General features: G+C 63.1%; 1 protein-coding gene across 2 annotated transcripts in view; it reads left to right on the plus strand.

The window, feature by feature from the left end:
• Positions 1-24,522, plus strand: part of LRP1 (LDL receptor related protein 1) — a 79,057-nt gene that overhangs the window by 51,853 nt on the left and 2,682 nt on the right. For both annotated transcript variants that reach the window (XM_059719221.1, XM_059719222.1), the window contains 53 exons: positions 439-570; positions 851-985; positions 1,067-1,196; positions 1,295-1,421; positions 1,525-1,676; positions 1,800-1,924; positions 2,872-3,243; positions 3,849-4,038; positions 4,230-4,434; positions 4,525-4,717; positions 5,011-5,136; positions 5,216-5,344; positions 5,570-5,689; positions 6,134-6,247; positions 7,261-7,410; positions 7,563-7,685; positions 7,962-8,078; positions 8,255-8,383; positions 8,638-8,760; positions 8,930-9,070; positions 9,641-9,828; positions 10,749-10,932; positions 11,928-12,013; positions 12,251-12,370; positions 12,519-12,706; positions 13,447-13,652; positions 14,011-14,199; positions 14,373-14,521; positions 15,295-15,388; positions 15,564-15,680; positions 16,324-16,443; positions 16,752-16,874; positions 17,002-17,127; positions 17,259-17,375; positions 18,143-18,249; positions 18,342-18,474; positions 18,671-18,790; positions 19,271-19,393; positions 19,777-19,914; positions 20,077-20,211; positions 20,405-20,524; positions 20,771-21,042; positions 21,120-21,298; positions 21,384-21,490; positions 21,792-21,908; positions 21,993-22,169; positions 22,357-22,497; positions 22,581-22,754; positions 22,910-23,071; positions 23,601-23,775; positions 23,943-24,047; positions 24,136-24,200; positions 24,399-24,489. In XM_059719221.1, coding sequence (XP_059575204.1) covers positions 439-570; positions 851-985; positions 1,067-1,196; positions 1,295-1,421; positions 1,525-1,676; positions 1,800-1,924; positions 2,872-3,243; positions 3,849-4,038; positions 4,230-4,434; positions 4,525-4,717; positions 5,011-5,136; positions 5,216-5,344; positions 5,570-5,689; positions 6,134-6,247; positions 7,261-7,410; positions 7,563-7,685; positions 7,962-8,078; positions 8,255-8,383; positions 8,638-8,760; positions 8,930-9,070; positions 9,641-9,828; positions 10,749-10,932; positions 11,928-12,013; positions 12,251-12,370; positions 12,519-12,706; positions 13,447-13,652; positions 14,011-14,199; positions 14,373-14,521; positions 15,295-15,388; positions 15,564-15,680; positions 16,324-16,443; positions 16,752-16,874; positions 17,002-17,127; positions 17,259-17,375; positions 18,143-18,249; positions 18,342-18,474; positions 18,671-18,790; positions 19,271-19,393; positions 19,777-19,914; positions 20,077-20,211; positions 20,405-20,524; positions 20,771-21,042; positions 21,120-21,298; positions 21,384-21,490; positions 21,792-21,908; positions 21,993-22,169; positions 22,357-22,497; positions 22,581-22,754; positions 22,910-23,071; positions 23,601-23,775; positions 23,943-24,047; positions 24,136-24,200; positions 24,399-24,489 — 7,681 coding nt within the window. The remainder of the gene's footprint in view (positions 1-438; positions 571-850; positions 986-1,066; positions 1,197-1,294; positions 1,422-1,524; positions 1,677-1,799; positions 1,925-2,871; positions 3,244-3,848; positions 4,039-4,229; positions 4,435-4,524; positions 4,718-5,010; positions 5,137-5,215; positions 5,345-5,569; positions 5,690-6,133; positions 6,248-7,260; positions 7,411-7,562; positions 7,686-7,961; positions 8,079-8,254; positions 8,384-8,637; positions 8,761-8,929; positions 9,071-9,640; positions 9,829-10,748; positions 10,933-11,927; positions 12,014-12,250; positions 12,371-12,518; positions 12,707-13,446; positions 13,653-14,010; positions 14,200-14,372; positions 14,522-15,294; positions 15,389-15,563; positions 15,681-16,323; positions 16,444-16,751; positions 16,875-17,001; positions 17,128-17,258; positions 17,376-18,142; positions 18,250-18,341; positions 18,475-18,670; positions 18,791-19,270; positions 19,394-19,776; positions 19,915-20,076; positions 20,212-20,404; positions 20,525-20,770; positions 21,043-21,119; positions 21,299-21,383; positions 21,491-21,791; positions 21,909-21,992; positions 22,170-22,356; positions 22,498-22,580; positions 22,755-22,909; positions 23,072-23,600; positions 23,776-23,942; positions 24,048-24,135; positions 24,201-24,398; positions 24,490-24,522) is intronic.

The following is a 24,522-nucleotide window of genomic DNA, read 5'->3' on the forward strand; positions in this document are numbered from 1 at the left end:
GCCTTGCTGGTGCAGTGCTGCTGCCCTCTGCTGGTGCCAGGTGTGATTGCTCCCGGTTGCACGGTTGCCGCGTGGCGGGGGTGTGGGGGGGCACCAGTGGGTGTCCTGGGACCTTTGCAAGGTGCTTCCCAGGCCCTTCTGTGATTGGAGTCCAGTTGGGGGGGGGGGTCTGTCCCATGGCAGCATCCATCTGTCTTGCTGCTGCCCACGTGTGATGGAGACATGGCAGGAGCAGCAAGGGGCTGGGGTGTATCATGGGCAGGGTGTCTTCTTATCACCGGCACCACATGGCTGCCCCTCCTGTGGCCTCGGGGGACATGTGCCCTCTCCTTGGGGGGCCCGCCTGTAACGGTGCCAGCTGTGTACGGCCCAGGCAAGTGGGGGCTGGAGCTCTAGGCCCTGACCCCGACCCTGACAGCACCCACATGTGTGTTGCAGGTGTGGGCTCCTTCCTGCTCTACTCGGTGCACGAGGGCATCCGCGGCATCCCCCTGGACCCCAATGACAAGTCGGACGCGCTGGTGCCTGTGTCCGGGACCTCGTTGGCTGTGGGCATCGACTTCCACGCAGGTGAGAGCACCCCCTTTCGCCGGTTCCCTGTCCAGTGGGGTTCAGCACAGACGCCTGGGTTCTGGTCCTTGCTCCGCCCCTGACCCCTGGTGCCATGCCTCAGTTTCCCCCCCTCCAGTGGCATGGGCCAGGCTGGGGGCAGGTGTCAGCCCCACTAAGGCGGATTGCTGCTCCCCCCGCCAGCCCCCTTCTCTGCCCCCAGCGCCCTTTTAGCAGCATGTGGGCCTCCCCCAGAGCCCGCGTTGGGCCTGGCCTGGCCCCTTACACCCTCCCTCCCCAGAGAATGACACCATCTACTGGGTGGACATGGGGCTCAGCACCATCAGCCGGGCCAAGCGGGACCAGACGTGGCGCGAGGACGTGGTGACCAACGGCATTGGGCGCGTGGAAGGCATTGCTGTGGACTGGATTGCAGGTGAGGGCCGGGGGCTGGGGTTGGGTGGGGGTGGGATGTGGCCCGGGAGGGGTTGTCGTGGTAACCACCAGTGTCTCGCAGGCAACATCTACTGGACGGACCAGGGCTTTGATGTCATCGAGGTGGCGCGACTCAACGGCTCCTTCCGCTATGTGGTCATCTCCCAAGGGCTGGACAAGCCGCGAGCCATCACTGTGCACCCCGAGAAGGGGTGAGGCAGGGGTGGTGGGGGGCAGGACACCCGGGTTCCCAGAGCTGGGGGAGAGGGGCTCGGTGGAGCAGCGGGTGACTCGTGTCCCCCGCCCACAGGTACCTGTTCTGGACGGAGTGGGGGCAGTATCCCCGCATCGAGCGATCGCGCCTGGACGGCTCCGAGCGTGTTGTGCTGGTCAACGTTAGCATCAGCTGGCCCAACGGCATCTCCGTGGACTACGAGGTGGGCCGGGCTGCCTGTGGCCCATGCGTGATGGGGCTGGGGCTGCGCAGCTTGGGGGTGAGGGGCATCAGAGTCTCTAACCCCAGCCCCGTGCTCCTGCCAGGATGGGAAACTATACTGGTGCGATGCCCGGACAGACAAGATCGAGCGTATCGACCTGGAGACGGGCGAGGGCCGGGAGGTTGTGCTGGCCAGCAACAACATGGACATGTTCTCTGTCTCTGTCTTCGAGGATTACATCTACTGGAGTGACCGGTAAGCATCCCGAGTCCTCCACCCCGCAGGCATTTCCCAGGACGTGGGTGCATGCAGGGGATGGTCCCAGAGGCACATGGCACCCCATACTCAGTGCCCACCTGTGTCCCCCCTCCCTGGCAGGACCCATGCGAACGGCTCCATCAAGAGGGGCAGCAAGGACAATGCCACCGAGTCGGTGTCTCTGCGCACAGGCATCGGCGTCCAGCTCAAGGACATCAAAGTCTTCAACCGGGCCCGGCAGAAGGGTGCGCAGGAGGCCGGGGAGCAGGGGTCCTGGGGCTGGGACGGGCATGGCAGCCTCCTGAGTAGGGGTCCTCTCCTGTGCCTTGGCACTGGCTGGAGGGCAGAGCTCGGGGAGGCGTCTGGAGCTGCAGACGAGGCAAGCAGTGTCCCTCACGCGTGCCTTCGTGGGTGCATGTGTCACCTGTCGTGCGTGTACAGCCTGGCTCTTGTGCACATGGAGTTCCCTCACTTCCAGGCAGGGTGTCTCACATGCACACACTCCCCATGTCCCACGAGTTTCTCACACACATGTGTGCATATGCTTATGCCCCATGTTTCCTACTCACATGTGTACAACCCCTGGAATTTCATGTACAGACACACACACTCGCTCCCTGTGTTTCGCAGTCACACTGTACAGCCCTGGAGTTACATGTGCACCGTCTCACAGTCAACCCACTCCCCTCCCCCCTGGCTTTTCTCTCTCTCTCTCACACACACACACACACACATGCCCTGTGTCTCACAGTCACACACTCCCTTCCCTGGAGCTTCACCTGCCCTCTCACTTGTGCCCTGTGCCTCACACACACACTCCATATCTTGCATGTAGCATTGCACACGCACTCTCACGTGTCTCCCCCTTATCTCCCGTGCTCTCTTATGGTCCTGCACACATGGAATCACACACACATGCTCTCACCCCCAGTATCTCTCACACACACTCACCTCCAGTATCACACACATACTTACCCCCAGTATCACACTCACCCTCAGTATCACACACACGATTTCACCCCCAGTATCACACACACACTCTTACCCCCAGTATCCCACGCACCGCTCCTCGCTCAGAGCCCAAAGGCCCTGGCCGCTCCCCGGGGCCGCTGACACCGCCCACGCTCTCCGCCTGTGCCCAGGCTCAGTCCCCTTCCCTGCTCTGTCTGACACCATGCTGCACTCCCTGCAGGCACCAACATCTGCTCCCAGAGCAATGGGGGCTGCGAGCAGCTGTGCCTGTTCCGGGGCGGGGGCCGGCGAACGTGCGCATGCGCCCATGGCATGCTGGCCGAGGATGGTGTGAGCTGCCGCGACTATGATGGCTACCTGCTCTACTCGGAGCGCACCATCCTCAAGAGCATACACCTTTCGGACGAGACCAACCTCAACGCGCCCATCAAGCCCTTTGAAGACGCCGAGCACATGAAGAACGTTATCGCATTGGCCTTTGACTACCAGGGTGGGGTGCAGGGTGCCAGCCGCATCTTCTACAGCGACATCCACTTTGGCAACATCCAGCAGATCAACGACGACGGCACCGGGCGCAAGACCATTGTGGAGAGTGAGGACGCCCATCCCCTCTGCTCCCTGACCTCCGGGGCCTGGGGAGGCCAGGTTTTGGAGACAGTGGGAGTGTTCCTAGTGCTTGCCAGCTCCCTGAATGGCACCTTCCTCGTGCCCATGGCTCATGCCCGTCGTGCAATAGTGTGAGGGAGCTCATGTGGGTTGGGCAGTAGGGAGTGGGGCCCTTGGTCCCTGGGGCTTTGAGACAACCATGTACTTCCAGCTCCCTGCACAGCACCTTCCTCGTGCCCATGTCTGTCACCTGTTGTGTGGCAGTGCAAGGGAGCTCATGAGGAAGGTCCCCAGGACACAGGCTGGTGCTTGCTCCCTGCTTCCTGCCTGGTGTCTTTCCTAGTTACCTGCACATGTGCATCGCGCTCATCGTGCAAGGTAGCTCACAAGTGCCGGACAGGCTATAGCACTTATACTTTCTGAGGCCGAAGGTCACGGCCGTGAGAGCACGTGGGGGCCCAGTTCTGATCTCCGGCTTCCGCTAGTGCAGCCGGGAGCAGAATTTGGCTTCTGGGACATCATTCTCAGCATGGGGGGGGCGCTAGCGGAGTGGCAGATACCATCATCTCACCCCTTCCCTCTGCCCCCCAGACGTGGGCTCAGTGGAGGGGCTGGCTTACCACCGGGGCTGGGACACGCTCTACTGGACCAGCTACACCACGTCCACCATCACGCGGCACACGGTGGACCAGAGCCGCGTGGGCGCCTTCGAGCGCGAGACTGTCATCACTATGTCGAGTGACGACCACCCCCGTGCCTTTGTGCTGGATGAGTGCCAGAAGTAAGTGGGGTGGAAGGGGGTGCCGCAGCCAGGCCCCAGCTCCCGGCCACGCAGCCGGTGGGACAGACCCTTGCCGGGTGCTGGAGATGCCTTTGGGGAGAAAAAGGGCCCCCGCTGTCCTGGCAGGGGTGCGGGGGGAGCCTGCACGTGCGCAGGGTTGGCTCAGCCCCGTGTCCCCCCCTCACATCCAGCCTGATGTTTTGGACCAACTGGAACGAGCAGCACCCTAGCATCATGCGGGCCACTCTGGCAGGCGCCAACGTCCTCATCATCATCGACCAGGACATCCGCACACCCAATGGGCTGGCCATCGACCACCAGGCTGAGAAGCTCTACTTCTCTGATGCCACGCTGGACAAGATTGAGCGCTGCGAGTATGATGGCTCCCACCGCTACGTGAGTCATGGGGTGCAGGGGGCTGGGACTCAGGGGGGTTGCCCCCCCTCCAGCCCTTGGTGCTGACAGTGCTGTGGGGCGTCGGGGCAGGTGATCCTGAAGTCAGAGCCAGTGCACCCATTTGGCCTGGCCGTGTACAGCGACTACATCTTCTGGACGGACTGGGTGCGCCGCGCCGTTCAGCGTGCCAACAAGCACATGGGCTCTGACATGCGGCTGCTGCGCGTTGACATCCCCCAGCAGCCCATGGGCATCATCGCTGTGGCCAACGACACCAACAGCTGTGAGTCTGGGCATGGGGGGGCACCCTCACCCCTGACCCCTCTCCTGGCACCCTGCATGGGGGGGATTTACCCCTGCCCATCTGCCCTCGGTGCTGCCCCTAGTAGGTGCGGGGGGGGTCTTGTCCCACCAACCCCCTCCTGTCTCTGGTGGCTCTGCCACCTGCCTCCCCAGCCTGTGCCACTTCTCTCCCCCACTCTCTCCAAGGGTGGGGGGCTCGATGGGAGTGTGTGCCAGGCCTGGAGGGATGCTGGACACCCCCTGGCCATGTATATGACCCTGCACCCCCTCCAGGTGAGCTGTCCCCATGCCGTGTGAACAACGGGGGCTGCCAGGACCTGTGCCTCCTCACGCCCCGGGGGCAAGTGAACTGCTCGTGCCGTGGCGATCGGGTGCTGCAGGACGACCTCACGTGCAAAGGTGAGCGCAGGGAAGGGAGTGCCTGGGAGCTGGGCTGGGGCTGGTGGCTGACACCTGGTGCTTGGTGCCCCCGCTGCAGCTCCCAACTCCACTTGCAACGCGCACGAGGAGTTCGAGTGCGGCAATGGCGACTGCATCGACTTTGCGCTCACCTGCGACAGCGTTGCCCACTGCAAGGACAAGTCGGACGAGAAGCAGTCCTACTGCAGTAAGGCCCCGCCAGGGCTCGGGGGTCCCATCCTGATCTGGGGGTGCAGCCAGGAGGGGTCTGCGAGTCCGGACTCCCAGGGGGAGGGGTGGGAGCAACGGAGCAGGAGGGGGCTGCTCAACCTGAGCTATTCCCCCCCACCCCATGGACACTCATAGTGGGGTTGGGAGCCCCATGGACCCTGAAACCCTCCCTACACCTTGTGCCCCTCCTCCACCCCTGCAGGCAGCCGCAAGTGCAAGAAGGGCTACCTGCACTGCATGAACGGGCGCTGTGTGGCCATGCGCAACTGGTGCAATGGGGTCGACAACTGTGGTGACAACTCCGACGAAGTCCCGTGCAACAGTGAGTGCCCCCTGCTCCCTGCCGGGCAGGCCATGGTGGCCCCCAACCACAGGCATGGAGCCTCCATGGTGGCTGGGCAGGCCTCCAGCTCAGCCACATGACAGGAGCAAGGCGTCCTGCTTCCTGCCACTAACGCCATAGATCCCGCGTGCAAATATATCCCTTGGGGTGCTACCCTGGGCTGGGGTGTGCATATATGTGCACACATGGGCTTGCATGAGGATGTCTTGTGTGCAAGTGTGCACATACATGTGCCCTGAAGCAGGCGAAGGGCATGGCCCTGGTTTAGTGTGTGTGCATCTGTGCATGTGTGTGCAGGGGGGCATGGCATGTGTGCTCCTGGCTGTGGTGCATTGCCCCCAGGGCAGTGTGCATGCACATGTGAGCACACGTGTGCGAGTGAAGAGCTCACAGCACTGGTCTCTGCCACCCCCCGTCCTGCAGAGACCAGCTGCGCTGCCACGGAGTTCCGGTGCCGTGACGGGAGATGCATTGGGAACTCGAGCCGCTGCAACCAGATCATCGACTGTGAGGATGCATCCGACGAGATGAACTGCAGTGAGTGCCCACCCGAACTCCCCCGACCCTCCAGCCCCATGTCTGGTGCCTCCATGCGGGCCTGATGTGGCTACTGCTGTGCGGCAGGGACGCGGACATTTGGGAGGGGGCTGCAGGGCACCCCTGGCTGGCAGGAGGTGCGGGGCGGGCAGAGCCAAGGGCTGGATGTGACCCCAGGAGGGTACAGGAACGGGGTCCTGGGGTGGTGGGAGTGGGGGGGGGGCACGTGTGCACTGTGGGGGTGGGAGTTTTGGAGGTGCTCTTAGGTTGTGTGTAATGCACGTGGGAGACATTCGCACTTCATGAACGACGTGTGTGTGCTGTCTGTCGTGCCTGAGCTGCGTGTGTTTTGTGTATATGCATGTAAATTCCACATGTGTGCTTGTGTGTTCTGTGTGCATCTGTGCGTGTGCACTCCATGTGGATGTGCTCCATGAAAGTGCACTGTGCATGGGCTCTGTGTGTATGCGTGTGCACTCCATATAGGCACGCTCTATGTGAGGTGTGCATGCACTGTGCGAGCGATGCGTGGTTTCTGTATGTGACGTGTCTATTCTGTGTGTGTGAGTGCACAGTCTGTGTGGGCGTGCTCCACGTGTGGTGCACACGTGCTGTGCAGGTGACGTGTGGGCTCTGCATGACACGCACCACTCTGCGATGTGCGTGTGCTCCATGCATAGCATGTGTGCTCTTCATCTGCAGTGCCTGTGAGCTGTGTGTGCACTCCGTGTGCTTACGTATAAATTCCATGTGTGTGCATTTGCCTTCTGTGCATGTATGTGCGCTCCTTGTGTGTGTGCATGGTGCTTGTGTGCGTGCCCCGTGTGCATGCGTGTGTGCTCTCTGCACAATACATGGCTGCTCTGTGCCTGATCTGCACCACTCTGGGAGGCTTGTGTGCTCTGTGCACGGTGTGTGGGGGCTGCGTACAATGCGTGTGCAACGTGTGCATGTGCCCGGGGCCCCAGCAGGCCCCACCCTTCACACTGGGCCCCGGGGCTGGTTCCCTGCAGCCGCCACCGACTGCAGCAGCTACTTTAAGCTGGGGGTGAAGGGCATGACGTTCCAGCAGTGCGAGCACACGTCACTGTGCTACGCCCCGGCCTGGGTCTGTGACGGCGCCAACGACTGCGGCGACTACTCCGACGAGCGCAATTGCCCTGGTACGGGGGGGCATTGCCAGCCTGGGGGACTCAGGCTGATGGGGGGCGCGGGGCAGGCAAAGCTGTGCATGCAAGGGGCCCTGGGGGAGGGGGTGCCTCCTTCCTGTGACATCACTGGGCCCCCTATGACATCACATGCCCCCTTCCCCCAGGCATGCGGAAGCCCAAGTGCCCGGCCAACTACTTTGCCTGCCCCAGCGGGCGCTGCATCCCCATGTCCTGGACCTGCGACAAGGAGGACGACTGCGAGAACGGCGAGGACGAGACCCACTGCAGTGAGCTGCGCTGGGCATTGTGGGAAGGGCTTGGAGGACTCATTGGGGGAATAGAGCAAGGCATTGTGGAAAGGGCACAGAGGCCAGGGGGTGGGGGGAGACGGAGCAGGGCATTGTGGAAAGGGCGTGGAGGACCCTTGCAGTGCCTGGAGTTGGGGCAGCAGGGCATCATGGGAAGTTGGGAGTAGGGGGTTTCTGATCTCTGGAAGGTGGGGGGGTGGGGGACTCTGGCCCAACCTGGCACGGCCCTAACGTAACGCCTCGTCCCCCCCACAGACAAGTTCTGCTACCCCGTGCAGTTTGAGTGCAAGAACCACCGCTGCATCTCTAAGCTGTGGGTGTGCGACGGCGCCGACGACTGCGGGGACGGCTCCGACGAGGGCACCCACTGCCGTGAGCGCTGCCGGAGGGGGTGGGGGGCCTGATGCCTGGGTTCTCCTCCTAGGCCTGGGAGGGGAGTGGGGCGCAGCAGTTAGAGCCGCAGGGGGGTGGCAGCGAGGACATCTGGCCTGGGAGGAGGTGAGGCCTAGTATTAGGAGCAGGCACTGACCTCTGCCCCCTGTCCCCAGGCCTGACGACCTGCAGTGCTGGGTCCTTCCAGTGCCCGGGCACCTATGTGTGCGTGCCCGAGCGCTGGCTCTGCGACGGCGACAAGGACTGCGCCGATGGTGCCGACGAGACCCTCGCTGCCGGTTGCCGTGAGTGCAAGGGCGGGGGAAAGGGGGGCTCTGCCCAGCAAGCGTGGTACCCCTGGATTCAGCACTGCCTGCCTGTGTGCACACACACACCTGTACACACATACACGTGGGGGGCTGGGCTCTCAGGGGACAGCCGGGACACCTGGGTCCTTTCCTGCACGGCCTCGGACGAGGCCTGCCATACCTGTTTCCCCCAGCAAGTCAAGGAGGGCGGGGGGGGGGGCGCTGATGACCCGCGGTGTCCCCCCCCACAGTGTACAACAACACATGCGACGAGCGGGAGTTCATGTGCGCCAACCGGCAGTGCATCCCCAAGCACTTTGTGTGTGACCATGACCACGACTGCAGCGATGGCTCCGACGAGTCCCTGGAGTGCGGTAGGTGCCATGGGGGCAAGGCAGCACCCATGGGACTGTGCCCCCCCCAAGCAAGGGAGGGCTCCTGGCAGGTCTGTGGGAAGGGGGGCATTGGGGAGCCATGCCTACTGCCCCAGAGGCTCTGGGGGTGTGAGGGGAGCTCCGGGCCTGACTGTTCCCCACCCCGCAGAGTACCCGACGTGCGGCCCCCACGAGTTCCGCTGCGCCAACGGGCGCTGCCTGAGCAACGCACAGTGGGAGTGCGATGGCGAGTTCGACTGCCACGACCACTCGGACGAGGCACCCAAGAACCCGCGCTGCACCAGCTCCGGTGCGTGCCAGCCTATGGGAGGCACTGGTGCCTGAGCCAGCTGCCAGGGGGCAGCACTCACTGTGCACATGCACACAGCCTCTCACTCTCCTGGCTCCACATGCTTGCTCCAACCACCAGGCAGCAGCACACATGGCCTCTCACACACGCGCGCGCACACGTCTTTGCATGTTGCAGCCACTGGAGGGCAGCAAATGTGTGTGTGCACACAAACACATGCCTATACACACATGGCCTCATGCGCACATATATGCACCTACAGAGCCTGACATGCATGTGCCTGTGTGCACATGCACACATACACTCATGTGCACACAGTCCCACATACAGATGCATGCATGCACACACATGCACGGGCATACACAGCCTCACATACATATGCATGCGCATGCACACACAGCCTCGCATGCACATGCATGCATACACACACATGCATGCTCACACACACATGGCCTCACATGCTCCAGGCTCCGCCTGCCTGGGGCACAGTTCGGCTGCCACAGGGGGTTGTGGGGGCTGACATCAGGGCGCCTCCAGTGACACCCCCTCCCCCCCACGGCCTTGTTGCAGAGAGCAAGTGCAACGACTCGTTCTTCCTGTGCAAGACGGGGGCCTGCGTGCCCGAGGCACTGCTGTGCGACGGCCGTGCCGATTGCGCTGATGGCTCCGACGAGCTCAATTGCTTCATCAATGAGTGCCTCAATCGTAAGCTCAGCGGCTGCTCCCAGGACTGTGAGGACCTGCGCATCGGCTACAAGGTTGGCCCGGCTGAGAGCATGGGCGGTATGCACATGCATGTGCACATACACATGGCCTGGCATGCTCTAAGTCTTTCCCATGCCAGTTATATGTGCATGCACATACACAGCCTGGCATGCTCCTGGCTCTGCCTGTGCCAGCTATATGCACACATGCGTGCATGCACACACGCACACACACATGTGCTTCCTGCCTTACCCATGCCAGCCACCAGGGGGCAGCACATACATGTGCGCGCACACGCATAGGCACAAGCTTCCAGCCCTGCCTACGCCAGCCACCGGGGGCAGCACGTGCGGGGGTTGCACATGCACAAACATGGCCCTGCACACTTCTGGCCCTTCCCACACAAGCTACCAGGGAGCAGCAGATACACACATATTTGCGTGCGTGTGTGTGTGTGCAAGAGAATGTACGTGCTTGTGTATGTACACACATACACACACACACACACAGCCTTGCACTCTCCCGGTCCTGCCCACATTAGCCACCAGGTGGCAGCATACACACGTGCACATGCGCACACGCACAAACACAGCTTCACGCTCCTGGCCCTGCCCATGCCGGCTCCCATGGGGCAGCACATCCTGGAGCAGCTGGTGGGAGGGTGGGGGCAGTGCAGAGCTGCGCCTTGCAGGCCCCCAGCAGGGTCACCCATCCCATGGCACACTGCATGTGTGTGTGCTCACACTACCCAGGCTTCCTCTCACCAGTGTTGCATGCACCCATGCCCAGTCTGTGCCAAGCGGTATGCACTGGTGCACGCAGTCCCATGTAATGTGTCCAGGGCACTGCTTGCACCTGTACACATGCTCACTGCTGGGCACCGTGCATGCGCTCATGGGTGCGCAGTGGGGTGGTGCGGGGGGGCTTTGCATGAGGGCTGGCATGGCACGCCCTGACCCTGCAACCCCCACAGTGCCGGTGCCGCCCCGGGTTCCGGCTGAAGGACGACGGGAAGACGTGCGTGGACGTGGACGAGTGCTCCACCACCTACCCCTGCAGCCAGATCTGCATCAACACGCTGGGCAGCTACAAGTGCCTGTGCCGCCAGGGCTACCGCCTGCGGCCCGACAACCCCACCAGCTGCAAGGCCGTGTCCGGTGAGCCTGTGCGCGTGCGTGTGTGGGCACCTGGAGGCCTGTGTGCACATGTGTTTGTGGACATGCATGCCTCTGTGCATAGGAAGGCGGTGCGTGTGCTTCTGAGTGTGTGTGTATGCCTGTACATAAATGTCTGTGCACATGTGTGTGTATGCATAGGTAGGCATGTGTGTGCACGTGTGTATGTATGCCTGTGTGTGTATGCCTGTGTGGGCACATGTAGGCATGTATGTAAATGTGTGTGTATGTGTGTGCATGCACACAGGTGAGCAGTGCATGTGCCTGTGGGTGTATGTTTGTGCAGGCACATGTTGGCCTGCATGTGCATGTGTGTAAGCATGTATGTACGTGGTAGGCATTGTATTTGTGTGTGTGTGTGCCTGTGCGGGCACATGTAAGCATGTATGTGCACATACGTTTGCATGCGTGTTTGCCTGTGTGTGCATAGGTAGGCACATGTATGCACATGTGTGTATGCCTGTGTGGGGACATGTAGATGTGTGTGCGCACAAGTGTGTGTGTGTGTGTGTGTGCCTGTCCAGGTATATGTAGGCATATGTGCATGCCTGTGTCCACAGGTAGGCATGTGTGTGCACAAGGGTGTATGTATGCATGGGTGCACCCAGGTAGACACGTGCGGGCATGTATGTACATATGTGCAGGTATGAATGCATGCATGTATGTGCCTGCCTGTGTGTGCATGCACAAGTGTATGTTCGCATGCACATGTATGTCCACATGTATGCCTGTGTGTGCACAGGTGAATGTGCACAGTTGTGGTGGCATGCCCAGAGCAGACACTGTGTTTGTGCCCGATGCCCTTGGGCTCCACAGGCCCCATTCAGGGGGTGCTGAGCTCCTTGCCCTGCCCGTGTTTGGGGGAGGGATCTTGCTGCCCCTGCACTCTGCAGAGGCCACAAACACGCACGCGTGCATCTGTGCGTGTCCTGGTGGGGGCACGATTCAGCCCAGCTGACCTTGGCATCCCCTTGCAGGTGATGAGCCCTTCCTCATCTTCGCCAACCGCTACTACCTGCGCAAGCTCAACCTGGACGGCTCCAACTACACACTGCTCAAGCAGGTGGGCCTGGATTGCTGGGTTCCCTTCCCCACTGCAGATAGCCGGGGCGGGGGGTCTCGCACACAGCAACTGGGGCCTGAACTCCTGGGTTCTCACCCCAGCACCGCAGCTGGCCTCAGCATGCCCCCGGGGGTGCCTTGCTCCCCACCCAGGCCCTTGATTTTCCCCTGCACCCCCGGCAACCCCGGGAGTCAGGGAAGTGCTGGGCCATAATACATCCACCCTGGGGGGCTGCAGGGCCTGAACAACGCGGTGGCCTTGGACTTTGACTACCGGGAGCAGATGATCTACTGGACCGACGTGACCACGCAGGGCAGCATGATTCGGCGCATGCACATCAATGGTAGCAATGTGCAGGTGATTCCCAATCCCCCTGGGCATGATCCCTGCCCCATGATCCCAGCCACGGGCAGTTCCTAGCCTGAGACCCGCCGCGCTCATAGCATGGTAGGGGTGGCTGGGCCCTGATCCCAGCTCTGACCCGGCGTTGTTGCCGCCCCCGCAGGTGCTGCACCGCACGGGCCTCAGCAACCCAGATGGGCTGGCCGTGGACTGGGTGGGGGGCAACCTGTACTGGTGCGACAAGGGCCGAGACACCATTGAGGTGTCTAAGCTCAACGGAGCCTATCGCACAGTGCTGGTGAACTCGGGTCTGCGCGAGCCCCGCGCCCTCGTGGTCGACGTGCAGAACGGGTGAGAGCTGGGGGGGCATTTGCTTCAGGGGGTGCCCCCAAAATCCCCTGCAAGCCAACCCCGGTGCCCTCACTAAGCCTGGAGGCACCCTCCCTCCTCGCACCACAGCTTGGGACCCACCCAGCTAATGCCAAGAGCTTGGGATCCCGGCAGGATGCTTGCTACATGTTACATGTATTACGCAACGGACTGGGGAATCGTGTGATAAATTTAGCCCAGCCATACATGCAAAGTAACTAGCATGTGATGAATGGAGGAATTGTGCAATAAATTTACGCTGGCTATTCATGTAAAGTAATTAGCATGCAATCAACAGGGGGATCACGCAATAAATGTACGCTGGCCACACATGAAGTAATTAGCACGTGATGAACAGGGGAATCGTGTAATAAATTTATGCTGGGCACATATGTAAAATAATTAGCATGTGATGAACAGGGGAATCGCGCAATAAATGTAGGCCAGCCACACATACAAAGTAATTAGCATGCAATGAACTGGTGAATCGCGTAATAAATGTACACTCACCACATGTGTAAGGTAATTAGCACATAGCATCTCTCTAGCTGGTTTCTCTCCAGCTTTAATTAAACGTGTAGCAGGGCCCTGGGCTCCTCTCCCCAACCTTGTAGTGTCCCAGCTGCCCCCTGCCCCCTCCATGCCTCAGTTTTCCTGCCCATGAAGCGAGTAGTGCCAGGCCAGTGCCGCAGGCTCTGATGGGCCCCTGTCACCTGCCCCAGTTACCTGTACTGGACAGACTGGGGCGACCACTCCCTGATCGGGAAGATTGGGATGGACGGCACCAAGCGCAGTGTGGTTGTGGACACCAAGATCACGTGGCCCAACGGCCTCACGCTTGACTACATCAATGGGCGCATCTACTGGGCCGATGCCCGCGAGGACTACATCGAGTTTGCCAGCCTGGATGGCTCCAACCGGCACACAGGTGCGGGGCTCCTGGGTTCAGTCTTCCCTGTGTGTGTGTGTGTGTGTGTGTGTGTGTGTGAAGAGGGGGGTTTTCTGAGGCATCGGGCCTGGAGCTGGGGGCCAGGACTCCTGGGTTCTCTTCTCCACTATGCGGGCGGGGGTCTAGCATGTAGGGGCTGGAGGGCACCCCCAGCCCCGTGCCTGACCCTAGCACATCCCTGTTTACCTCCTTTCCCTTCCCTGGGCCCCTGGCAGCCCCGTGAGGTCCGGGGACCAGCCCTAGGGCTCCCTGTCCCATGGGACCCTCCTGGTGCTGGGTGGTGGGGGAGGCTGAGCGGGCACCCCCCAGCACTGAGCACCCCCCACCCATCCCGCAGTGCTGAGCCAGGACATCCCGCACATCTTCGCCCTGACACTCTTCGAGGACTTCATCTACTGGACGGACTGGGAGACCAAGTCCATCAACCGGGCTCACAAGACCACGGGCGCCAACAAGACCATGCTGATCAGCACCCTGCACCGGCCCATGGACATCCACATCTATCACCCCTACCGCCAGCCCGATGGTGAGTGTCCCTGGTCTCTGTGTCCGTCCCCCCCACCCCCCAGCCTGGGATCAGGGCATCTGGGCTGGGGTCTGGGTGGCACCTGGACATGCCCGTCAGTGGGGCGGGGAGGATCTGTCCCTAGGAGTGGGGGGCATCCGTGGTGCTGACCCTCTGCCCCCTCCCCCCCACAGTGCCCGACCACCCCTGCAAAGTGAGCAACGGGGGCTGCAGCAACCTCTGCTTGCTGTCCCCGGGCGGGGGGCACAAGTGCGCCTGCCCCACCAACTTCTACCTGGGCGGCGATGGCAAGACCTGCGTCTCCAACTGCACTGCCAGCCAGGTACCCCTGGAGGGGGGGGCACGCGTGTGTTTGCACGTGAGCGTGTTCAGGCTTCTCTGTGGGTGGGTGCATGGAGCTCTTTGCCAAGGTTGCCTGATGTGTCCTCCCAACACACACACATGAATACATGCGCGCACACATATGCACACCTGGTGGGATGGGACAGGGTGCGTGTTTTCATATGCGTGTGAACATGTGTGCCTGGATTCACACTTATCCAGTGCATGGGGCTCCTGGCATGTATGTACTTATGCCAAGGCAGTGGTGCCACCTTGTGGCAGGCCTTGGCCACTGCAGCCTCACCCAATATGTCCCCACAACACGCTTACTCACACACACACACCCATTGGGCAGGGACAGGGCGCATGCATGTTTTCATAAACGTGTGCCTGGATTCACACTTACATATGCGCACAGGGGCACAGGTATGTGTGCACTTCTGCCAAAGCTGCACCACCTTGTGGCAGGCGTGGCCACTGCAGCCTCTCCTGATAGCACCCCCAACACACACTTACACTTGCTGGGGTAAGGCGGGCTGTGTGTGTTTTCATAAACGTGTGAACCTGTGTGTACCTCTTGCCAAGGCAATGCCAGCTCCCCTGCCTCCTCCTGCCTGGGGGGCACATGCAAGTGTGTGCACACGTGTATGCATGGACACGTGTTGGGCATCATGCATGAATGCATCTGGGGAGGCTGGGGGGGACCAACATAGGGTCTGGACATGGAGGGAGCCTGGCCGGGACCCCCCCTCACGGCCGCATCTTCCTGTGCAGTTTGTGTGCAAGAATGACAAGTGCATCCCTTTCTGGTGGAAATGCGACACGGAGGATGACTGCGGGGACCGCTCCGACGAGCCCGAGGACTGCCGTAAGTCGTGGGGGGCTGCCACACTCCTTCCCCGCAATGAGTTCCCTGCTGCGGCCAGGCCGGTGCTGTCCTGCCCATGCAAGTGCCACGCAGGGGGGCATCAGCCCTAGAGAAAGGCAGAGGGGGTTTGTGGGGTCGGAGACATCACCTCTGCTGCCCTTCCTTCCCCCCGCAGCTGAGTTCAAGTGCCGCCCAGGCCAGTTCCAGTGCTCAACTGGGATCTGCACCAACCCGGCCTTCATCTGCGACGGCGACAACGACTGCCAGGACAACTCCGATGAGGCCAACTGCGGTACATGACCCCAGATGCCTGGGTCCCACACTCTGGCTGGGGGGTGGTGGGGGGGCACCCTGGAAGAGCTGGGCACCCTCAACTTGCTTAAGAGGCACTTGAGACACAAGAGCATCCTCTGGTCCCCAGAGAGGGGGATGCCTTGGCCGTTTTGGGCAGGGAGCAAGACAGAGCCAGGGCTGAAAGTTGCAGCAAAGTGGGTTTAGGGAATCCCCCTGGCTTCTGCTCCGTGTCTCAGGGGGCTTTGAAGCCCCCCCAGAGGTGCTGGGGATGGCAACTGGGCTGTACCAATGCTCTGGCTGGCACCAGCCCTGCAAGGTCCTGGCTGGAGGGTCTTGCCCCTGCACTCGGGGCTAGATTGATGCCAGATTGGAAGTCAAGAAGGAATTTTACCCCAGGGGCAGGGCCGGGTGTGGTGCCTGGTGCTGCACTGCAGGGCTGGACTAAAAGGTTGGACCCCGGGTTTGTCGGGGGTGGTTTGGACAGGCCTGATCCTGCCTCCGGCCTGGACCAGCCATGACCCCCGGAGCTCCCTGCTTGGCCCGCAGATCGCAGGATTTCCGTGTTCAGGATGTGGGGGGCTGCTGGCTGGAGCAGGGGAGGCCGTGGCAGGTATCTCACTCTACCCCCCACTTCCCCCCAGAGATCCACGTGTGCCTGCCCAGCCAGTTCAAGTGCACCAACACCAACCGCTGCATCCCTGGCATCTTCCGCTGCAACGGGCAGGACAACTGTGGTGATGGCGAGGACGAGAAGGACTGTCGTGAGTGCCCCTCACCCCTGTGCTGCAGGAGGATCCCCAGGGGGGATTATCCAGGAGCAGGGAGATCCATGGGTTAACGGGACCCACCTTCCAGGCCCATCCAGGGCTTGGTTGCAGTGGGAGGGGGGTTATTACACCCATGTTACCCCCCACACCTCACAACTGGACACTAGAGCTGCTGGGGGAGGGTGTGATGAGGTCACTGCTGTCACTCCAGGGTTGCCATGGTTTTCAGGCACTTCCCACCCTCTCCTGCCCCCCCACCCCACCCCGGCTGCAGCCCCTTCCTGACCCCCCTGTGCCCGCAGCTGAGGTGACCTGCGCCCCCAACCAGTTCCAGTGTGCCATCACCAAGCGCTGCATCCCGCGCGTGTGGGTGTGCGACCGCGACAACGACTGCGCCGATGGCTCTGATGAGCCCGCCAACTGCAGTAAGGGGCCGGGGGGGAGCCTGGGACCCTCCCCAAGAACGGGCTGAGGACCCCGCAGCTCGTCATGGGGCAGCTGCCAGGGGTGGGGGGCCACGCAGGGAGGTGACCCCTGTGCCCGCTCCCCCAGCCCAGATGACGTGCGGCCTGGACGAGTTCCGCTGCAAGGACTCGGGGCGCTGCATCCCAGCGCGCTGGAAGTGCGACGGCGAGGACGATTGTGGCGACGGCTCCGATGAGCCCAAAGAGGAGTGTGGTGAGCTGGGGGCCGGGGGGGCACTCCTTTCCCCGGGCATTAGGGGGGCGTAAGAGCCCTCCCAACCCCGGACCCCAGGCCCGACACCCCTGGGGGTCCCACCTCCAACCGCCTGCCCCCCCACCTCACAGATGAGCGCACATGTGAGCCCTACCAGTTCCGCTGCAAGAACAACCGGTGCGTGCCCGGGCGCTGGCAGTGCGACTACGACAACGACTGCGGCGACAACTCGGATGAGGAGAGCTGCAGTACGTGCAGAGCTGGCGCTGGGCGCGGGCGGGGGGAGACTGGGCCGCGCGCTAGGGGCTGCATTGGGGCACAGGGCAGGCTCAGCACGGCCCAGGGGCCGGCGGGGGGGCGGGAGGTCTCGGGGCCCTGCCCATGTGGATGCGCTCGACCCAGACCCCCCACCCCTCCTTGGCCTCCTGCCCGCCCCCCACCGCTGTGTGTCGGGTCTGTGCCATTTCACCTCATCTCCGTTTCTCTCATTTCACACTGTCGTGCGGGCGCTCAGAGGTAGGTTCCTGCGGGTCGTCTCTGCCCGGGGTGGGGGCCGGGGGCCGCTCGGGGGGGTGGGGGGCGCCTGGGAGCTCCCAGCCTCTCCCTGTGGGCAGCAGGGCCCGGCGCGTGCATGGCTCATATCAGCTCCGATGCCCCCTCCCATCCTGTGCCTCCTCCTTTGCCCCCTGCCATGGATGCCCCACCTGAGATACGGTGCATGACCCCACCCTCCCAACCAAGCTGCCCCATGGCTGGGTAGTGACCCCCCGCTCCCTAAGGGTCGCGGCTCCATGGCATGGCCAAAGGGGCTGGGGGGTTTGTTGGGGGGTGCTGGGTCTGTCTGGACCCCTCCGTGCCGTGGGGCCATCAGGAGGAAATATGAGCCATGCACCCCCCACCCCCGGCCTTGCTTGCTGCCCCCCACCCCGCGCCTCTGCCACCCTGCTGTCCTCCCCGGCACCTCCTGGCTGTGCTCCCCCCCTCACTGCCCCCCCTCTGTGCTCTGTGCCCGCAGCGCCCCGGCCCTGCTCTGAGAGCGAGTTCTCCTGCGCCAACGGGCGTTGCATCGCTGGGCGCTGGAAATGCGATGGGGACCACGACTGCGCCGATGGCTCTGATGAGGTACGGCTGGGCGAGTGTGGGAGGTGCGGGGTGGGGTGGGGGGGTACTGGGTGCCCTGCTTCATCTTCTCCCGTCCCCCTCCCCTCCCGCAGAAAGACTGCACGCCACGCTGCGAGTTCGACCAGTTCCAGTGCAAGAACGGGCACTGCATCCCTATGCGCTGGCGCTGCGACGCCGATGCTGACTGCATGGATGGCAGCGACGAGGAGAGCTGCAGCAGCCTGGGTAACCCCCTCCATCCCCCCCCTCGGGCACACACTTGTGCCCCCTGGACACATGCCCTCATGCGAGGCAGTGGGGGGTGCTGTGGGCTGAGCTGCCCCGGGCTCTTCCCTCCCCTCCATGCTGGGGGGGAACTGCTGGGGTTGGGGGGGCATTCCTGGGTGCAGCTGGGCCCTGATGCCCCCCCTCACACCTGCAGTGCGCACCTGCCCCCTGGACGAGTTCCAGTGCAACAACACGCTGTGCAAGCCCCTGGCCTGGAAGTGCGATGGCGAGGACGACTGCGGGGACAACTCGGACGAGAACCCTGAGGAGTGTCGTGAGTGCCCTCTCCCTGTGCCCCCCCATACCCCCTCCCCATGCTCCCAGGGCTAGGAGTGCCCCCTGCCCCCAGCCTCCCCCCTCCGTGCCTGGAAGAGGGTAAGAATGAGTCTGACGCCATGCATGCATGTACACAAAACACATGCCCGTGCACGTGTGCCCTTTCACGCCCGCACATGCATGTGCACTTATATTTGTGCACATGAGTGCATACACACATGCACGTACACACACACACGTGTGCATGCAGGTAATTATATACATGCAGACATGCATGTGGATGTGCGTGCACCCACTTTTCGGGGCAGCCTCTGGCCTGGTCCCTGCAGCTGCAGCCCCAGGACAGGTTGGGAATGAGGTGCTGGGCACGGCCCCCCAGGACAGTCCAGGGCAAGGGCGGGGGTTTGGGGGTGGGCTTCACTCCAGGGGGGCCGGCCCTCCCCAGCTGAGCTGCTGTGTGCCCCCCCCCCCCGCACAGTGAAGTTCCAGTGCCCCCCAGACCGGCCGTTCCGCTGCAAGAACGAGCGCGTCTGCCTGTGGATCGGGCGCCAGTGTGACGGCGTTGACAACTGCGGTGACGGCACTGACGAGCACGACTGTGGTGAGGTCCCCGGGATGCCCCCCACCCTTTTCCTGGGCTCTCGGCCTCAGGACCGCTGCTCCCAGACCCCCCCACTCCCCCAGAGCCAGGGGTTGAAGCCAGGAGTTCGGGTGTCTCAATCCCTGTGCCAGTCTCTAGAGACACCCACCCCCTCACTGAGCTGGGAAGAGAACCCAGGCATCTGGCTCCTGTGCCACCCTGCTCTAAGCCGTGAGACCCCAGGGCATGGAGCCCAGGTGTCCCGGCTCCTAGCCCCCTGGACCTTTGGGGGTGCCCTGCCCTGCCTGCCAGGTCTATCAGGGCAGGGATAGCTGAGAGGGGGTGTCAGTGCCCTCAGTGCTGCCTCTTGCCCCCCTAATGCCCCCCTGCACGACCCTCCACAGAGTCTCCCAAGCCCCGGAATTGCAGCCAGGAGAAGAGCGAGTTCCGCTGCAATAACGGGCGCTGCGTGAGCGCCAGCCTGCAATGCAACTTCTTTGACGACTGCAGCGACGGCTCTGACGAGGAGCACTGCTACCAGGGTGGGAAGGCATTGCAAACAGGGGCAGGGCAGTGGGTAGCGGGCCAGGAGTGAGGGGCACCAGCTGGGTGGGGGACTGCAGGTCGGGAGTGAGGGGCACCGGCAGGGTAGGGGTCTGCGGATAGGCTCCCTCCTGCTAACGGGCGCCGCATGCCGCCCACAGACCCCAAGATGTACGACTGCCAGACCAACGTGAGCATGTGCAGGGATGAGGCCAAGTGCGTTCAGTCGCCGACGGCCACATACTGCGCCTGCCCCAGCGGCTTCCAGAAGGTGCCCAACAAAAACGCCTGCCAAGGTACCAGGGCAGGGGCTGGGCTGGGGCACCCCCGTGGGCCTCTGGCCTTCTGGGTCCAGGGCCAGGCAGTCCTTGCCCCCGGCCTGGGCCGAGCCATGGGAACTCTTGGGCGGCAGACAGTCCCACCCCAGAGCTGGGTGCATCCAGTGCCCCCCATCACCCGCTGCCCCCTACCCCACCCTGCTCCACCCAGACATCAACGAGTGCCTGCGGTTCGGGACCTGCTCGCAGCTCTGCAACAACACCAAGGGCTCCTACGTCTGCAGCTGCTCCCGCAACTTTGTCAAGACCCACCACACCTGCAAGGCTGAAGGTACCAGGGGGTGGGGGCTGGGCACCAGGGCGTGCAGGTCAGGAGTGAGGGGCCTTGTGTACAGGCCTTGGCATGCATGTGTGAGCCCAGGGGGGCATGTCTGTGCACGTGGGGGTTTCCAGCCTCTGATAACCGCTCTCTTTGGCATTCCCTGTCCCTCCCTGGGCAGAGACCCTGGGGGCTGCTGGGTCTGGGGGTGCCCCCCGTCCTGGACAGAGAGAGCAACACCCCCCCTGCCGCCCCCAGGCTCAGAGCACCAGATCCTGTACATCGCAGACGACAACAAGATCCGCAGCATGTTCCCCTTCAACCCCAACTCGGCGCACGAGCCGGCTTTCCAGGGCGATGAGGACGTGCGCATCGATGCCATGGACATCTACGTCAAGGGCAACAAGATCTACTGGACCAACTGGCACACAGGCCGCATCTCCTACCGTGAGCTGCCCGCCTCCTCTGCTGCCTCCACTGCCGCCAACCGCAACCGGCGCCAGCTGGACAGCACCGTCACCCACCTCAATGTGAGCCAGGGCCCAGGGGCTGGGCAAGGGGGGCCAGGCTGTAGGCCGGAGTGCTCACGTCTCTGGGTGCCTGGCAGATCTCGGGGCTGAAGATGCCACGGGGCATTGCGGTGGACTGGGTGGCCGGGAACGTGTACTGGACAGACGCTGGGCGCGACGTCATCGAGGTGGCGCAGATGAAGGGCGAGAACCGCAAGACGCTCATCTCGGGCATGATCGACGAGCCGCACGCCATTGTCGTGGACCCGCTACGGGGGTGAGGTCGGGAGGCACCGGGGTCTGCAGAGACAGGGTGGTCCACCCTGACCCCCCCCAGTGCTGACATCCCTTCCCCCCTGTAGGACCATGTACTGGTCGGACTGGGGCAACCACCCCAAAATCGAGACGGCTGCCATGGATGGGACCCTGCGGGAGACGCTGGTGCAGAACAATATCCAGTGGCCCACGGGTGATGCCAGCGGGACACCTGGGTTCTCTCCCTGCTTTGGGAAAGGGTGGGGTCTAGTGGCTTCGAGCAGAGGGATCGGGAGCCCGGACACCTGGGTCCCATCCCCAGCTCTGGGACAGCAGCAGGGTCTAAGGTTTGGAGCAGAGAACACCTGGGTCCCATTCTCAAATGCCCTCTTGGACTCTGAGTGTGACCCGGGCTCCCTGCCTCACTTTCCCCACTCATAGCAAGTCGGGGGGAGGGCATGGACAAGCGCCCAGGGGGCCCATAATGGCACTCACGTTCATGCCTGCCCCCCCAGGCCTGGCCGTGGACTACCACAACGAGCGGCTGTACTGGGCTGATGCCAAGCTCTCTGTCATCGGCAGCATCCGCCTCAACGGCACTGACCCCGTGGTGGCTATCGACAGCAAGAAGGGTGAGGGGCCGGGGCCTGGGGTGGGTGGGGAGCCACAGAGACGCCGTGGGCCCGGGCTGTCCCTGACTGTGCCCCTCTCCCCAGGCCTGAGCCACCCCTTCAGCATCGAAATCTTCGAGGACTACATCTATGGCGTCACCTACATCAACAACCTCATCTTCCGCATCCACAAGTTTGGGCGCGAGCCCGTGGTCAACCTGACGTCAGGCCTCAACCACGCCACTGACGTGGTGCTCTACCACCAGCACAAGCAGCCGGACGGTGAGTGCCCCCCAGGGCACCCCCAGCGCCAACGGGGCAGTCCACGCCGGCATCTCCTGTGTGTGCGTGGCTGATCTGGGCTAGGGAGGGGATGCTCTGTGCTGGGGGTGAGGATACAGGAGCAGAGGGGTGCATGGCAAGACCCTCCCAGCCTGGCCTTCATGCCCCGCACCTCCCACCCCTGCAGTGACCAACCCGTGCGACCGCAAGAAGTGTGAGTGGCTCTGCCTGCTCAGCCCCAGCGGCCCCGTCTGCACCTGCCCCAACGGCAAGCGGCTGGACAATGGCACCTGTGTGGTCGTGCCCTCCCCCACCATCTCGCCCGTCGGTACGTGGGGGCTGTCGTGGGGGTGGGGGGTCCGGGACCGAGCCACAGCCTTGGCTGAGCTCCCCGCCGCCCTCTCCCCCCAGCGCCCACAAGCGATACCTGCAGCCTGGTCTGCCTGAACGGGGGCAGCTGCTTCCTCAATGCCCGCAAGCAGGCCAAGTGCCGGTGCCAGCCGCGCTACAACGGCGACAAGTGCCAGGTCGACCAGTGCTGGGAGTACTGCCAGAACGGCGGCACCTGCACCGCCTCCCGCTCCGGTGAGCACCCATGGGCAAGGAGGGGGGATCCCCAGGGTGATGCAGAAGAGGGAGCAGGGGGGCGGAGGGGAAGCAGAGCACTGGAGGAGCTGTAGCCTGGACACCTGGGTTCTCTGGGCCCCTGCCTCTCTGATGCCTCTGCCCCCCCCCCGCAGGGATGCCAACGTGCCGCTGCCCCACCGGGTTCACGGGACCATGGTGCAACCAGCAGGTGTGCATGGACTACTGCTACCACAACGGCACCTGCACCGTCAACCAGGGCAACCAGCCCAACTGCCGCTGCCTGCCCGAATTCAGTGGTGACAAGTGCCAGTTCCGTGAGTGCCACCGGAGGCCTGGGTCCTGCAGCCAGGGAGTGGGGAGTCCAGCTGGTGGGAGCTGGCAGCATTCGGGGGGCAGAGAGGGGAGGTCTGGTGGGCGGGGGAGGGAGCTGCCGGGAGCCAGGTCTCCTGGGTTCTTCCCGTGGCTTTGGCTAGGGGCAGGCTCCTCGCGTGGAAGAGCGGCGGGTCGGACTCCTGGGTTCTGTTCCCAGCAATGGGAAGGTAATGGAGTCCGTCCGGTCAGGGTGGGGGTCAGAGCAGCAACGTGGGAGGGGACAGCTCTGCTTTCAGGGCAAGGAAGGAGCGTGTGTGTGTGTGTACTTGTCCTGTGAGTTTGTGCACATGTGCATGTGTGTGCATTTGTATATGCGTGTACATGTGCATGCGCATGCACTTGTGCACACATGTGAATGCATGTGTGCGCTTGCAAGGGTGAGACGCTGGTGAGCAGGGCCGTGCACTGTGGACAGGGGCCGCCCTGGCAGGGTGCAGGGCGAGTCCCGACGCTCACCCCTGCTCCCTGCAGGCCAGTGCTTTGGGTTTTGCGAGAACGAGGGCATGTGCCAACTGGCACCGGATGGGACCAAGCAGTGCCGCTGCCCACCGCAGTACGAGGGAGCCCGCTGTCAAGACAACAAGTGCTCACGCTGCCAGGAGGGCACCTGCAACATCAACAAGCAGAGCGGGGACGTCACCTGCGTGTAGGTGCCCTGGGGCTGCAAAGCCCCAGGGATGCCCGTGCCCAGCCACAGCTGGGGGCTGGTGTCCCACCTCCGGGTCTCCTGCCACTTGGGGAGGGGGCAGCTCCAGCTCTACTGGCATTGAGGGGTGTGTCGATGCCTGCTGACGCTCTCTTCCCTGCCCGTAGCTGCCCTGGGGGCAAGGTGGCTCCCAGCTGCCTGAGTTGCGACAACTACTGCCTGAACGGGGGCACCTGCACCATCAACCCCAAGACGCAGCTGCCTGAGTGCCAGTAAGTGCTGGGGGCTGGCTTGGGCCTGGGGGGTGCCTGTCCTCACTACCCGCCTCTTCCCTGCACCTTACTCCCGCCCTCTCCCCAGATGCATCATTGGGCAGACAGGGCAGCGCTGCGAGGAGCTCGCCGTCAGCGAGCAGCAGAACAACCGTACGTACCCAGGGCCTGGAGGGGGGACCCCAGGCAGCATGGCACTCGTCGGGGTCCCAGCCAGCGGGGGCAGGGGGAGGAGGGATCTCACCACCTACCCTCCAAATCCCAGGGGGCTGTACCCATCTGGCCGGCTGGGGGTGGGGAAGAGGCAGGGTGTGGGGTCCATACCCCCCATAACAAACCTCCCGCCCACAGGAACAACACCCATTGTCATCAGCATCGTGGTGGTCCTGCTAGTTGTGCTGGCTGTGCTGGCCTTCCTCTGGTACAAGCGGCGCATTAAAGGGTGAGGCGCCTGGCGGGGGGGTGGAGGGTCCCG

Source organism: Alligator mississippiensis, chromosome 15 (assembly GCF_030867095.1).
Source record: "Alligator mississippiensis isolate rAllMis1 chromosome 15, rAllMis1, whole genome shotgun sequence".
NCBI classification, from domain to species: domain Eukaryota; kingdom Metazoa; phylum Chordata; order Crocodylia; family Alligatoridae; genus Alligator; species Alligator mississippiensis.